Genomic DNA, 15,621 nt, shown 5'->3' on the forward strand with positions numbered 1-15,621 from the left:
TCCTGCAGAAAAAAAGGGAAAAAAAATATTTTTAAGATCATTCATTTTTATGATTGACTAAAATTTGTAGATGCTCGTAACTAAAATATTTTTTCAGAAGCCACGCAAGGTTAACCCGTTGTATTTCGGACTCAGCAAATAGCCACATATATAAACAGTTTTTTTTACCTAAAAAAAAAAAAAAAAAAAAAGGTTATTAGATTTTTTTAACTATTTACGAGAATAAAATCTGCATCAATGAGGGAAAATTATAAAACAATAAATACAAATCCTCGTATTAACTTTCACATGTATATATCTATTCAACAAGTCTATAGATTGCAACAGTAAAGTGAGGGGAAGAAATTTTGTATAATTACGCGGAAAAAATAACATTTTATATTCCTACAGATGCTTTTCAAAAATTAAAGAAAGTTCGTAAAATAATATAATTTTGCAGGGCAAAATCAGCAATTTAGTAGCTGATATTGACAGCAATGTTAATGAATTACCAATAATAAGAAATCTGAAGATTCCTGAAAAAATCATCGATACTATCGCAAATTATTCAACCAAAAACAAATTTATGCAAAGAGCAATAGGCTTATTAAATTATGTTGCTATGAAGTACAGGTACGACATTATATTTACGGTAAACTTTCTATCACGATACTGGTTATATCCATCACATGAGATTTTGAAAAAACAGCTAAGAAATTATTAAGTTATGTGTATAATACAAGCAATTACAAATTAATGTGGAAATATGAAAATATTACCAATGGTGAGTTGAAATTAGTATCAGATGCTAGTCATAGCAATGCTGAAGACTATAAAAGTCAGTATGGTTACTCAATTTAATGGAACAACTTGATCGTTGGAGCCAAGACTGAAGTGACAACTATAAGTTGCATTAGTTCAACCGAAGCTGAAATATTTAGTATGGTCAAAGGCATTATGACAATAAAGAATTGGTTGACAGGTACCAGAAAGATAAACAAGAAAGAAAAAATTATTGTAAAATGTGATAACAAAAGTGCTATACTACTCTGTTCTAGTTATAATGTCTCAAAGTTTCGAGACAAGTTCCGTGGAATAAGAACGTATAGAATGAGACAAGAAAAAGAAAAATTAAAATTCCGATTTGTGTTTGTTGAATCAAAAAACAATGAGTCTGATGTTTTAACCAAGTTCAATCCCGATAAAAAGGATATTGGAAAGTTTGTGGAATTGTTTGATCGTTGGTCAAATGGTGCATGTTGGAACCAAATTCCAATAGGGAGTAAAAAATTAGTCAAATTAAATATCATGATATTTCAAGTGTTAAAAAATATATTCCCGACAATTTACATAGTTAACTCTATCGAAGCTATGTTTATCTGTGATTGATTATTACCGAAAATTCAAATTATCTGAAGTCATTTAATGACAAGTTACAAAATTAATATCAATTGAAAAACAGAGAAAATAGAGATATGTAAGTACAAAAATGAAGATTAAGAGTATAATAAATAAAATACATCTCATATATTTTGTATAATTATAAATAATATAAGAAATCACTCGGTAAAAATACTATAATCAAATATATAATGTTTGTTGAATATACAGTTTCATGGTTGATCTACAAGGAATGACCCATCCCTACAATTCCAATAATAACAGTTTAGATCCGGTTTCATCCGCATAATCAAGTTTTACCAATTTTATGATGTGATTTGCTCCTAGCTTTTTTATTTTTAAAATTATACAGTTAGAACCTACAACAAGGAATTCTGATGACTCGACTGATTTATTATCAGATTAAATTACTATTAGATTTTTTTCAGTAAAATAGCACCATGTTTTTTTTTTTTTTTTTTTTCATTTAAAACAAAAAACTGATGTATCAAAAGACAAAAAGTTCAGTTTTTAAACCTACCATTAATTAAAAAGTGTATTTTCCAAGATGTTAACAAAGAGATGTTTACACTTTAAAGTAGCTCTACAAAAAATGAAAGTTTGGATAATAACTTCATCAATTGCTTTTATATATTTGATAAAAAAGATTTTTCTTGTCAAGATTATGAATATATCACTAACACTTAAACATTATAGACGTATTATGTTATAAAAACTACTGACACTGTTAAGTTTTAAAAAACTATAACTTCCACCATTGTGGTTTGATACAATGGTAATACCAATATTCCAAAGCACAATAAAAACCATGTATCTGTCGATTCAAGTTACTAGTTCTGAAACCCTTGTTATTTCCAGTTGTCCCAGTTACTATTACCAAGACTAGTGTGTTTACAATATCTGGAAGTACCATCACATCTGTTATTACATCCACTATTGTTCCAAACAATAATAATGAAAACGGATCAGGTTCTCCAGGCAATGCTAGTGAATATGTTGAGACTATTTCTTCTGGTTCTGTTTACACCACTGGTACCAAGACCACATCAGGTAGGAAAGTTATTACTACTACTATCCAATCAGAAACTGTTTCTAGCACAGCTGCTATTGAAGTTCAAAGTATTCAATCTCAACCAGCATCTAGTGGATTAATTTCTACTTCCCATGATGGCGCTGTTTCAAATAGAATGCCCACTTTCAAGATGTTTTTCACTTTATTTGTTTTATTTTTCAATTTCTTCTAAGTCTCGTGCTTACCTTCTTATCAATATGATATAATTACTTTAGATCAAATTTTTTTTTTATAAAATTTTAAGTTCGTCATTTTTTTTTTGTCTTTATTCCATCCAAATTTGATATTTTTTATCTTCCTATTTTAAAGCTCGTATTTTATATTTTTAAAATAACTAAGTTTTTGTAAACTAAGCTGTTTTTGTTTTTAATAAAAAGTTTTTTTTATTTTATTTTATGGTTTCTTTTTTTAATTTTGAATTGATTCTTTTTTCTTTGTAGGCTCAAAAATAACTTTTCTTTCACATAAACATCGATCTAATTATAATCTTAACCTTCAATTAACAAATGAACGAAATATTTAAAACTATGAAAAACAATATAAGTCCATTCACTTAAGGAGGAGATAAGTTTGTGGTATATAACTCCTGTGTATGCTTTAAACGAAAAATTACAAATTGTAAAGTCTGCTTATACCAGACAAAATCATTTTTATTTTATAACAAGAACCACTAATTAATTCTCATATCCATTTTTACTTTTTGTTTAATCGACATATTTTATCCTTTATTGTCAACCAATTTTTTATTTTTTATTGTTACAAGTATTGATTGGTTGTTGATATTGGCATGTGTAGAGTTGCTAATTCCTTATTGTTTCCCTTTTCTATTTTTACAGCCGAATACAAATTATGATATCTTGTAACATCGTTTTTTTTAATAAAGTGGTTATCACATTTAACAAATTGTTGAGCATACTAAAAGGGAGAATGCAGTTCTTAAACGTCCAAGGATAGGGATGCGTTTAAAAATAACATTGGAAACCACTAATTATAGTTTTCAATACTTTATCCACTTTACAATTTTAAATGAGGTAACACAATTCAGTATTTTTAGTTTATTTGTCGCTCGATGCTAAATAAAATAAAATTTAAATTATCATTAGTATTAATAAAAATCTGATCTAAGCCTAATTTAACATATCCACTTGATTTTACAACATCTACTATTGTGCTAGTTGGAATAAAAAAAAAAAAGTGAAGCATAGTAAAAAAAACTAACCATTACTTTTATCATTAAAATCTGTTATTTGTTCCTGGTTTATTTCTGTTAGGTGATTTATTAGAAGTAAGTGCGCTACCCGTTGTTACAAGGGTATGGTTTTTCTAATATATGTTTTTTGATCAAATTATATGGTAGCCTGGTGCAGTTATAAGTTCCCACAAGTGTTGTCATTGCAGATGTTTCAACCCATTTTTATCCTTGTTTTGTCCTTGGCATATGCATTACATGTTGGTTATACCATTCTGTTAAATAATAACGTTAAAGTCTTGTTGTTGATGCAGTAATCCAATAAAAAAGACAAACTGAAAAAAAAAAAAAGTTTTTGCAGCCACTTCAAAAAAAAAATAAAAATTGTTTTCGTAGAAAATGCAAAAAAAAAACTTTTTTTTTAAAATGTAAATCGTAAAAAAAAAAAAGTTATAAATTATTACTTCATTTTCAAAGCAAACATCAAAGAGTACTTTATTATATAACCATTAAGAGAAATCCAAAAAATAAAATGGTCTTTGGCTAAATTGGAAAAAATTTATAACATATATCATATCTAAACGCTGATTTAAAAATAAGTACCAAATCATGAAAATTATAACACCAACTTAACAAAAATTAAACATTTACAGATCACATGTTAGTGAGTGAACAGACTGGGGGAGGGGGAAATTAGATACAAATGAATGGAGTATTTTTTAGTGGTACAACATTATCAACAAAGTTACTGAGAAGGATAAATTTTTAAAAGTGTTGTGTTGTTGTTTTTCCAGTTTACAAACCAAGGTGGAATGGTAAAGATATTAACCTTCCCCTTTCTGCTTAGTAAACAATATGTTTAATTAACTGCAGATATCACCAAGTGAATTACTATTTTCAATATATTAGACTCAAAAATGCTAACTAGAATTTAATTGTTGCTAGTTTGAATTAAAAATATAGTCAAATAATCTAATGACAACATCTACGTACATTTTGTTTTTTCATAAAATGTTAAAATCAATTCATTACACACACACACAAAAAGAAGAAGAAGATATAAATATAAACGTAAATCTGAAACACAGATCACAAACCACTTTTACTTTCTAGCCAAAATATAAAAAGTTCCCCATTCAACTCTTAACTTAGTATCATCAGTCCAACCAAATTCTTCTTTCAACTCGCCAACAAACATATCAGCAATATTTTTCCCTTTTTCTCCATATTTTTGTTGCCAATTGTGGTAGGCACTCCAACTATACAAATATTTTCTAAAATCAGCCATGGTATAGTCATCTCTAGCAATTTGGAAAGCAGTCTTTTTGTTACTTTTCATTGGAACATAGTCAATTTTAATCACGTCTGAGAAAAGATCAGTTGGTAACTTAATATCTTTGCAAAAAACTTTAACAGAGTTTTGCCAGGCTATTGCCAGCATAGGCCCATATATCTATCATCGTTAAAAACAAATTTCTCATAAATTTCGTTTGCCTTTGGATAATCAAGAAACCTTGGTTCGACATAAGCCCAAATAGCCAACGTGCCATTAGTTTTCAAAACTTTATAAGCTTCCTTGAAGAACTTGTCTGTATCAAACCAATGAATGGCTTCTGCACAAGTGATTAAATCAACTGAATCTGGTGGAAGAACAGAGCTCAGGTTTTCAGCTTTACAACACAAAAATTTTATAGTTTTGTCAGTGTTTTTTTGTTCAAATTCTTTTTTTAGTTCGTTAGCTGGTTCTAACATCTTACTTGAAGGATCAGTACCAATAACATGATGGAAGTATTTCAATAAAGGGAAAGTTCCAATACCAGTACCACAACCAACGTCAACTGCAGTTTCTCTTTCACCCTTATGATATGAAAGAATGGCGTTATATAAAGATTCAGGGTATGTTGGTCTGTTATCCTTGTAATGTTTTGAATCAAACTTTTGGTCTGCAAATGTAGACATTTTTTTTTATTTTTTTTCTTGGGGTTTTGTTAGTATAGTGACAACTATGTAGTTTTTTCTTAACAAAAGTGTAGGGTTTCAAAGCAAAGGATACATTTCATCAACAATAATCCACAGTAGATATCTTTTGGTCTTACTCCTTTTATATAATTAAATTACGAAGAATGGTCTTAAGATATAAAACAAATCTTCAACTTGATACGTTCTTGTTGACTAATAATATAGATATATACCGTTTTATTATCTCAGTAATTCACAACTGTTGGGGTAGTTTATATGATTTGTTGCCGTGCCACCATGTGATTTGTAGTAGATTTACACTCTAAACGATAAGCTTGTACCTCTCCCTTTTTAATGTTTAATCCACTTTAGTTTCCACATTATATGATACACGATATCGGCTTTGCGCAATTCCCAGGATATTAACTTTTTCCAGCCATTAGTTTATGATAAATGTGTATTACTATTAAAATGATAGAAAGCTACTCAACTTGTATTTCTAATAATTTATTTGGATTCTTTTGTTTTGAATTTTCAAGCTGCAGCTATAATTGAATTGTAAACATTTGGTGTATTACCGGGTAGTACGAATGTAGTTGGTTATAATGAATGAAATGAGATAAAGTCACTTTTAGACTCGTTAATTTACGAATTAGGTAAATCAAGCCACCTGTGTATTAAAAAAAAAAAATCGCAATGAAACATAGGTTTATTATGAATGTGTTATAGGATTAAAAATTCATATGGCATTTTTTTTCTAAGTCATTATATTATATGTAATAACAAGATAGATGCTTTCTGCTTTATGTTTTTTCTTCCTTTCCTCTTTTCCCTAATTTTTTACTAAATTTTCTTTAATAGTATTTTTTTTATTATTTATAAAAAGAACAGTGAAACACAGTGAAGTCAAGAATCGTATTTAATGTAAACCTTTGTTAGCATTAAATTACGTAAAACAAAAATAAAAGAAAATCTTTTTTGTGATTTAATCTTATTTTTAACCAATCTTTTATAAAACGGTTGGAAAATATACGAGAATGTTTGTAGTATATCCATGATTTCCCCCTTTTTGTTTTAAAGAAAATAGCGTCAAAAGTCAAAGTACAGAATAACGAAGAATAAAAAAGCTACGCATAATAATACACATTCTCTTAATCTTAAAAACAATCATTTCTTTCTTTTCCCTTTTTCTTCTACTCAAAAAGCTTCTTTACAAAGTTACGTGAAAAGTGATTAGGAAAAAAGAATAATTGTAAATCAATATTCAACAAGTCCGAATACCGAAAAGAGAATTTTTATTTTTGAAAAAATGAAATCTGTAAAAAAAAAAAAAAAAAAAAAAAACCCTGAACAATTTTTTTTTTTACTGCCATGGCCGCAGCGAGATTCTTTTTATTATTCTGTTTACGAAGTTTGTTCATGGTTAAATTTGCTCAAAGAATATATATTTTTTTTTTATTGATGTAGAGAAGTACAAAATTTACGATGTGATTTGCTAATACTGAAAAAGAAAAAGTTACATAAAATAATACACATTCTCCTGGGAAATAAATCGAAATACCGCATTTTTGTTTTTTTAGGTTCTATTTTATGGATTTAAGAAAAATTAAAAAAAGAACCAATAAAAATAACACTGCAAATCTCAAAAATAACAAGTTAAAAAAATAAAAATTAAAAAGAAAAAGAAAAAGAAAAAACAAATGTAAACATAAGAACTATAACACTTTTCTCTCGTCTCGATCTTTAACAATAACATTCTATCAAATTATTTTATGTGCTTTTCTTCCTTAGAATGTTAATGAGTAAAATAAGACCAAAAATAGAAATAAAAAAAAAAGGGCAATAACAAGAGTTATAACACTGCTAAACAATTTAGACATAATCATATTTTTTTTAGAAAAAAATGTTGACCAAGTAGTTATTTACTAAAGAATTTGTATTATAACAACAAGAATATCATGATGGGGTCATTAATTTTATATTCCAGAGCAATGGCGTAGTATAATCATAGATTATATTGCTTGCTTGTATTTCTTTGAATCCTTTCAATTTTTTTAAAACGCTTAAGCTTTTCCCATCAAACCATTTTGTATATTACAAGTAATTTCTAAATGAACGAATTGTTCTACAGTTGTTTCTTCGAGTAACAATTAAACTAGACTGCTAGTAGTACTGTATTTTGTAAGCAGGTTGTATACACCAACAAATCTCGTTCAAATGATCCATTTGCTTGGGTATCGTTCAGAGCAGAATTATTTTTAATCCTATGAGGAATTAGTTGTGTTGGTGATTTTTTTATTTTTATTTTTTTTTATTTGTAGTTTTACATACAATATACATCATAAATGTCTTTGAAAAGCTTTTACCTTGCATTGTATTTTTATTTTCAACACCAGACATTCTAAATTCTATAAAAAAAACCAATTAATAGAAAAGAATTATTTATTCTATATTTTTTTTTTTTTGTGATATTATTACAGTTAGAAGCAGTTGATATTTGCTCTATACAATAAAAAAATTGAGCATTTATGTTTCTGTTAGCAACACATTTTTCATTTACACCAAAAAAAAAAAAAAAAAAAAAAAAAAAAATACCTCTAAACCCTAAAAAAGGGCTTAATGTACATGCCAATCAAAACGTGATTAACGATAAACCATTAAAAAAGATGAAAGAAAACGAGTTTTTAACTTATAAAAATAAGCCAAGTATTAAATTAGACTAATTAAAAATAAAAGATTACACTAAAAATATTGCTCACATAAAAATAAGTATATGAATTTGAGAAAGAAAGAAAAAATAAAAAAATAAAAAAACTTAGTTATAATGTACAGGATAGGATGTGCCAAAAGAAATAATAATATAACCATAAAAAATTAAAAATTCACCCAAAAAAAAAAAAAAAAAAAATAAAATAAAATAATTATGATAGCAGCAGTCTTGTAAACTTAAACGAAACATAAAAGTAACATAAGCAACTATGTAAACCAAACCTTTTAAAAGTAGAGCAAAGCTATTGGCTAGTTGGTTTAAAAAAATGAAATAAAAATCACAAAGAAAACACTTAATGATATAGATGGTGTGTTTTTGCGAACACCAGCTGTATAAATGGAAAATGAATAAGCACTACTGTTAATAGTTGCACTACTGGATGATGTCGTAACTGGTTGCGTAGAAATAATTGGTGTGATAGTAGTGGCACCGGTATTAGCAGTACTTAACGTTGTAACAATGTTATTAGTATCGAATGTTTTGGATGTGTGTTGGGTTTCACTAATATTGTTGTTATTATCGGTAGTAATGGTAGCGGTATATTCTCCGGTACTTGAAGTAGTGCTCAAAGTATCTGTAGTCGTTTCGATAGTAGCAGGCGTACTCTTAGTGGTAAAGTCCATGCTATTTGTTTCGGTTGTAACAGAGTACACAGGAGTGCCATTATCAATAATTGTGGTGCCCTCATTGCTCTTAGTATTACTAGTCTCGACATTTGTGTTCTTGGAATTAATAATAGTAGAAGTAACTGCACCATTGTTAGAAGTTGTTGTCGTAACACTATCAGTACTCGAAAGAATGTTATTACTTGACAAACTTGGTGTAATAGTAGTAGTAGTAGTATAATCATTTCCATTATTTTTACCGAAAGTAGATTCTGTACTAGTATATGTAACATAAGTAATATATGTCGTTGCAGAATCTGTAACGGTGCTAATACTTGTAACTGTAATCGTAGTGATTGGAATTGCAGAAGAAACACTGGAAGTAAAACTATTAGGTGTAAATGACAATGAATTTGTAACGATATTACCACTCAAAACAGAACTTGATCTTGGTACATTTTTACTATTAGTGAATGTGTTATAAGTGGAACTAGTCGAACTTAACGGTAATGATTTCGTAACATTTGTACTGCTCATGATTAAACTAGATGATATATAACTTTCTCTGTTACAAGATGAACAGTATGTTGAACTACTCAAACTTGATGGTGACGAAATTGTAGTAACTGCACTGCTTGTAATCAAACTAGATGATGTATAGCCTTCAGTACTGCTATAGGAAATATGGCTGCAATTATTAAAACTTAATGCTAATGAACTTGTAGCGTATGTACTACTCATAATCAAACTAGATGATGTATAACCTTCAGTACCGCTATAGGAAATATAAGTAGAACTCTCAATAGTATCACTACTAGATGAACTGTAGGCCGAACTACTCGTGATTAATGGTAATGAACTTGTAACATCTGTACTAATAGTTATAATTGAACTTGATGGTGTATAACTCTCTGTATTGCAGGATGAGCAATAGGTAGAACTACTCAAAACTAATGGTGATGAATTTGTACTAACCATACTAGAAGTAACAATGGAACTTGGTGGTATATAACTTTCTGTATTGCTATAGGAAATATAGCTGGTATTATTAAAACTTAATGGTGAACTTGTTGCATCTGTACTGCTTGTAACCAAACTCATTGATGTATAACCTTCAGCACCACTATAGGAAACATAAGTAGAACTTTCAATAGTATCACTGCTAAATGAGCTGTAGACCAAACTACTCGTGATTAATGGTAATGAACTTGTAACATCCGTACTAATAGTTATAATTGAACTTGATGGTGCATAACTTTCTGCATTGCAGGATGAGCAATAGGTAGAGCTACTCAAAACTAATGGTGATGAATTTGTACCAACTATACTAGAAGTAACAATGGAACTTGATGGTGTATAACTTTCGGTACTGCTATAGGTAATATAAGTAGAACTTTCAATAGTATCACCACTAAATGAGCTGTAGGCTGAACTAATCATGCTTAATGGTAATGATATTGTACTAGCCGTACTAATAGATATAACGGGACTAGATGGTGTGTAGCTTTCAGTACTACTAGAGACAATATGAATAGAACTTGCAATACTACTGCTATAGGAGCTATCGGTATAACTACTAAAACCTAACGATAAAGAACTTGTAACAATATCACTACTATATGAGCTATAGATGGAACTACTCATACTTAATGGTAATGATTTTGTACTAGCTGTAATACTATTTGTAATAGTACTCGATGATGTATAAGTTTCAGTACTGCTATATGGAATATAAGTAGAACTTTCAATAGTATCACTGCTAAATGAGTTGTAGGCCAAACTACTAAAGCTTAATAATGATGAAGTTGTAACATCTGTACTACTAGTAATGTAACTTGATGATGTACTGCTTGCAGGAATGCTATATGAGTTATAAGTAGAACTGCTTGAACTTATTGGCGATGAAGTTGTAGGATTTGCAATACTTGTTATCAAACTTGATGAGGCATAACTTTCAGAACTGCTAGAAAAATCGAAGGAACTACTTGTACTAGAAAACAAGGTTGAAACAATAGGAATACTTTTCGAAATATCGCCAGACGATAAAGTTACAACTGTGGATACCATTTCTTCGGTCGTACTTCCAGGTATTTTAGCAGAGCTGAAAGAACCAGTGGAACTAGATGAAGTATTGAAATATCCAAACGTTGGTGTTTCCACATATATAATTGTAGAAGTAGTAGGAATACCATTATTGCCGGTAACGATAAATTTCTCGGTTGAAAAGGTACTAGTAAAACCACCACCCCAACCAATAGTGGTTGTACTTAATCTATTGATATCTGGTGTTTCAACGTAGATGATTGTAGATGTGGTTGAATTCCCATCTGTTCCTGTTACTGTGTATATACTGGTGGAATAAGTACTAATATACGATCCAGTCCACCCTGTTGTAGTTGTTGTTGAAGCATCAACATCCGGTGTTTCAACGTAGATGATTGTAGATGTGGTTGGATTTCCATCTGTTCCTGTTACTGTGTATATACTAGTGGAGTAGGTAGTAATGTATGATCCAGTCCATCCTGTTGTAGTAGTTGTTGAAGCATCAACATCTGGTGTTTCAACGTAGATAATAGTAGATGTGGTTGGATTTCCATCTGTTCCTGTTACTGTGTATATACTGGTGGAGTAGGTAGTAATGTATGATCCAGTCCATCCTGTTGTAGTAGTTGTTGAAGCATCGACATCTGGTGTTTCGACGTAGATAATAGTAGATGTGGTTGGATTTCCATCTGTTCCTGTTACGGTGAAAATACTGGTAGAGTAGGTAGTAATGTATGATCCAGTCCATCCCGTTGTAGTTGTTGTCGAAGCATCAACATCTGGTGTTTCGACGTAGATGATTGTAGATGTAGTTGGATTTCCATCATTACCAGTTGTGGTGAATATACTTGTGGAATAGGTAGATGTGTATGATCCAGTCCATCCTGTTGTAGTAGTTGTTGAAGCATCGACATCTGGTGTTTCGACGTAGATGATTGTAGATGTAGTTGGATTTCCATCATTACCAGTTGTGGTGAATATACTTGTGGAATAGGTAGATGTGTATGATCCAGTCCATCCTGTAATCACAGTGGTTGAAGCATCAACATCTGGTGTTTCGACGTAGATAATAGTAGATGTAGTTGGATTACCATCGTTACCGGTTGTGGTGAATATACTTGTAGAATAGGTAGATGTGTATGATCCAGTCCAACCAGTAATCACAGTAGTTGAAGCATCGACATCTGGTGTTTCGACATAGATGATTGTAGATGTAGTTGGATTTCCATCATTACCAGTTGTGGTGAATATACTTGTGGAATAGGTAGATGTGTATGATCCAGTCCATCCTGTTGTAGTAGTTGTTGAGGCATCAACATCTGGTGTTTCGACGTAGATGATTGTAGATGTAGTTGGATTACCATCGTTACCAGTTGTGGTGAATATACTTGTAGAATAGGTAGATGTGTATGATCCAGTCCATCCTGTTGTAGTAGTTGTTGAAGCATCAACATCTGGTGTTTCGACGTAGATGATTGTAGATGTAGTTGGATTTCCATCATTACCAGTTGTGGTGAATATACTTGTGGAGTAAGTTGAAGTGTATGATCCAGTCCATCCTGTAATCACAGTGGTTGAAGCATCAACATCTGGTGTTTCGACGTAGATGATTGTAGATGTAGTTGGATTACCATCATTACCAGTTGTGGTGAATATACTTGTAGAATAGGTAGATGTGTATGATCCAGTCCATCCTGTTGTAGTAGTTGTTGAAGCATCAACATCTGGTGTTTCGACGTAGATGATTGTAGATGTAGTTGGATTACCATCATTACCGGTTGTAGTGAATATACTTGTAGAATAGGTAGATGTGTATGATCCAGTCCATCCTGTAATCACAGTGGTTGAAGCATCAACATCTGGTGTTTCGACGTAGATAATAGTAGATGTAGTTGGATTACCATCGTTACCGGTTGTGGTGAATATACTTGTAGAATAGGTAGATGTGTATGATCCAGTCCATCCTGTTGTAGTAGTTGTTGAAGCATCAACATCTGGTGTTTCGACGTAGATGATTGTAGATGTAGTTGGATTACCATCATTACCGGTTGTAGTGAATATACTTGTAGAATAGGTAGATGTGTATGATCCAGTCCATCCTGTAATCACAGTGGTTGAAGCATCAACATCTGGTGTTTCGACGTAGATAATAGTAGATGTAGTTGGATTTCCATCATTACCGGTTGTAGTGAATATACTTGTAGAATAGGTAGATGTGTATGATCCAGTCCATCCTGTTGTAGTAGTTGTTGAGGCATCAACATCTGGTGTTTCGACGTAGATAATGGTAGATGTAGTTGGGTTTCCATCATTACCGGTTATAGTGAATATACTTGTAGAATAGGTAGATGTGTATGATCCAGTCCATCCTGTTGTAGTTGTTGTTGAAGCATCAACATCTGGTGTTTCCACATAAATAATTGTAGATGTAGTTGGTACCCCATTGCTACCAGTAGTGGTATATACGCTAGTTGTGTATGTAGATACATAAGTCCCAGTCCATCCAGTTATTATTGTTGAGTTGGTTTCAATACCAGGTGTCTCTACATAAATAACGTTGGAAGTTGTGGTTAGACCATTGGATCCTGTAGCAGTAGTAACTTTTGTTGTGAAAGTAGATGTATATGTTCCAGTCCATGGGACTGTTGTGGTTGAATATGCGGGACAATAAGATTCTTCTTCGTCAAAAGTGAAAACATAATTTTCAAAATCAGTTATTATAGTTTCATTAGGTAAAGTTACTGTAAAATCTAAACTTGCATAGGATATAGCATTTGAAAAAACAAGTCTTAATGGATAATAAAAACCACCTACTAAATTAATTAAACTTGAAGTGGTAGCATCTTGTCCGGAATGCCAACCTTTAATGGCATTTATAAAGAAATCAGTTGTAGCAGCAGTAATATCATTTTGTTCACAGCACCCGAAGGCATTTTTACCAAACAATAATCCAGCCGAATCATCGACATTTCCGAGGGTAAAGTTGTATGGACCTGTTTCCGGTGCTAAAAAGTAACCAGTTATCTCCATAGTAAAATTAGTGAAAGTAGTATCGTAATCATAAATTAATGGTAAAGTGACGGAATCTGCTTGGCTATTATAACAGGTCTTGGAACTAGTAGATTTAGACCCAGAGCATGGACAAACCCAATTCCCGTTGTTTGTACTATAGCCATCACAATAACAAATAAAGTAATCATCAGAGTTATTCTCGTCATATTGGCATGGGAACCCTGATTCAAATTCAACTGTTTCTACGCCATCCATTGAATGATAAGCTGTAGACTGTTGATAGTATTCGTAAGCCATGTAATCTAAACTTGTAAAAGAATTTGTATCACCGAGAGTATAATTATACCATCTTACTTTAAAACCAGGGGTTGCATTTGTAAGTGGGTTACAAGCATCTTCTGTGTCTGAATCTGTGACAGCATTAATTGCTTTGCTTAATTGTAATAAACATATAAACAGTGTTAAAACACAGTGTTTATATATTGCAGTCAACATGCCAGATAGTTTCTAAATTCCTTCGTTTTATGTTTTTTTATTTTATAACTTTTTTGAAGAGGTATTTGTAAAGCGATTATGCTCTAGAATCAAAAATATTTTCTCTTAAAGCAAAAACAAACTAGAAGAAGAGCATTATATTTATACTCAAAAAACTCAAAAGATTATTAGTGATTTTTTAATACACATATTTCACTAGGATATGATGCAGCAGTATTACTTTCAATTGTTTAAAAAAAATTTCTCCTTTTTCAAGGATATGTTTTATTTATAATTTTTTTTAACTGTAATTTCATCTTTGAATGCCCTAATAAAATTAACACATCCCAATTCCTATATTTTTGTTTTGTCAACAGAAACTTTACTATTTTTTTTTCTTAAAATAAAATTTAAAACGATATTATTCTGCCATTTTTACCACATTGTTTTTTTTGAAGCTTTCCATGAAAAAACTCACATCTTTTTTTTTGTTTTGTCGACAGAAACCCTATTATTTTTTTCTTAAAATAAAATTTAAAACGATATTATTCTGTCATTTTTACCACATTGTTTTTTTTTTTTTTTTTGAAACTTTCCATAAAAAAACTTACATCATTTTTTTTTTTGTTTTTCCTTACTGCTCAGATCGTATGCCTTGTAAAAGTTTTGTTAATAAAAAAAACAAAGATAAAAGTGAATTTGGTTTGGTATAATGATAATTTTCCATGGATGATGTAAAAAAAAAAACACATGATAAAAATCTAAATACAAAGTAAAAAACGATATATAAAACCAAACGTGTGTATAGTTAATATAATAACCGTATTGTTTTTTTTCCTTTCTTTTTTTTTTAAAAAAAAAAATTAAACGTTGACAGTTCTTTAACACGAAATTTGGTTGAAGAAGCAAAAAAAAAAAAAAAAAAAAAAAGAACATGGGAAGAAATAATAAAACAATAAAATTTATATCAATTACGATATAATTCAGGGCATATGGAACAATAGCGTCAAATTTAAGATCTGCAATTAATTTCGGGTAATAAATAAACAAATCTGGAATATCTTAATCTTTGGAAGCGCAGAATTTTAATATATGTTATTATGGTGAACTACGCTCT

The 15,621-nt window shown here is 30.4% G+C and overlaps 2 protein-coding genes across 2 annotated transcripts; both read right to left on the bottom strand.

Moving 5' to 3' along the window:
• Positions 1 to 5,069: 5,069 nt before the first annotated feature.
• On the bottom strand, positions 5,070 to 5,600 carry SCDLUD_003802 (class I SAM-dependent methyltransferase; the record flags this gene model as incomplete). The annotated part of the gene is made up of 1 exon (XM_046081610.1): positions 5,070 to 5,600. The coding sequence occupies one exon, from the start codon at positions 5,598 to 5,600 to the stop codon at positions 5,070 to 5,072; it is 531 nt and encodes a 176-aa protein (XP_045933458.1).
• Positions 5,601 to 8,627: 3,027 nt separating this feature from the next.
• Positions 8,628 to 14,525, bottom strand: SCDLUD_003803 (uncharacterized protein; the record flags this gene model as incomplete). The annotated part of the gene is made up of 1 exon (XM_046081369.1): positions 8,628 to 14,525. One exon carries the CDS (start codon positions 14,523 to 14,525, stop codon positions 8,628 to 8,630), a length of 5,898 nt encoding a protein of 1,965 aa, XP_045933459.1.
• Between the last annotated feature and the right edge of the window lie 1,096 nt (positions 14,526 to 15,621).

This window comes from Saccharomycodes ludwigii, chromosome V (genome assembly GCF_020623625.1).
Source record: "Saccharomycodes ludwigii strain NBRC 1722 chromosome V, whole genome shotgun sequence".
In the NCBI taxonomy this organism is placed as follows: Eukaryota; Fungi; Ascomycota; class Saccharomycetes; order Saccharomycodales; family Saccharomycodaceae; genus Saccharomycodes; species Saccharomycodes ludwigii.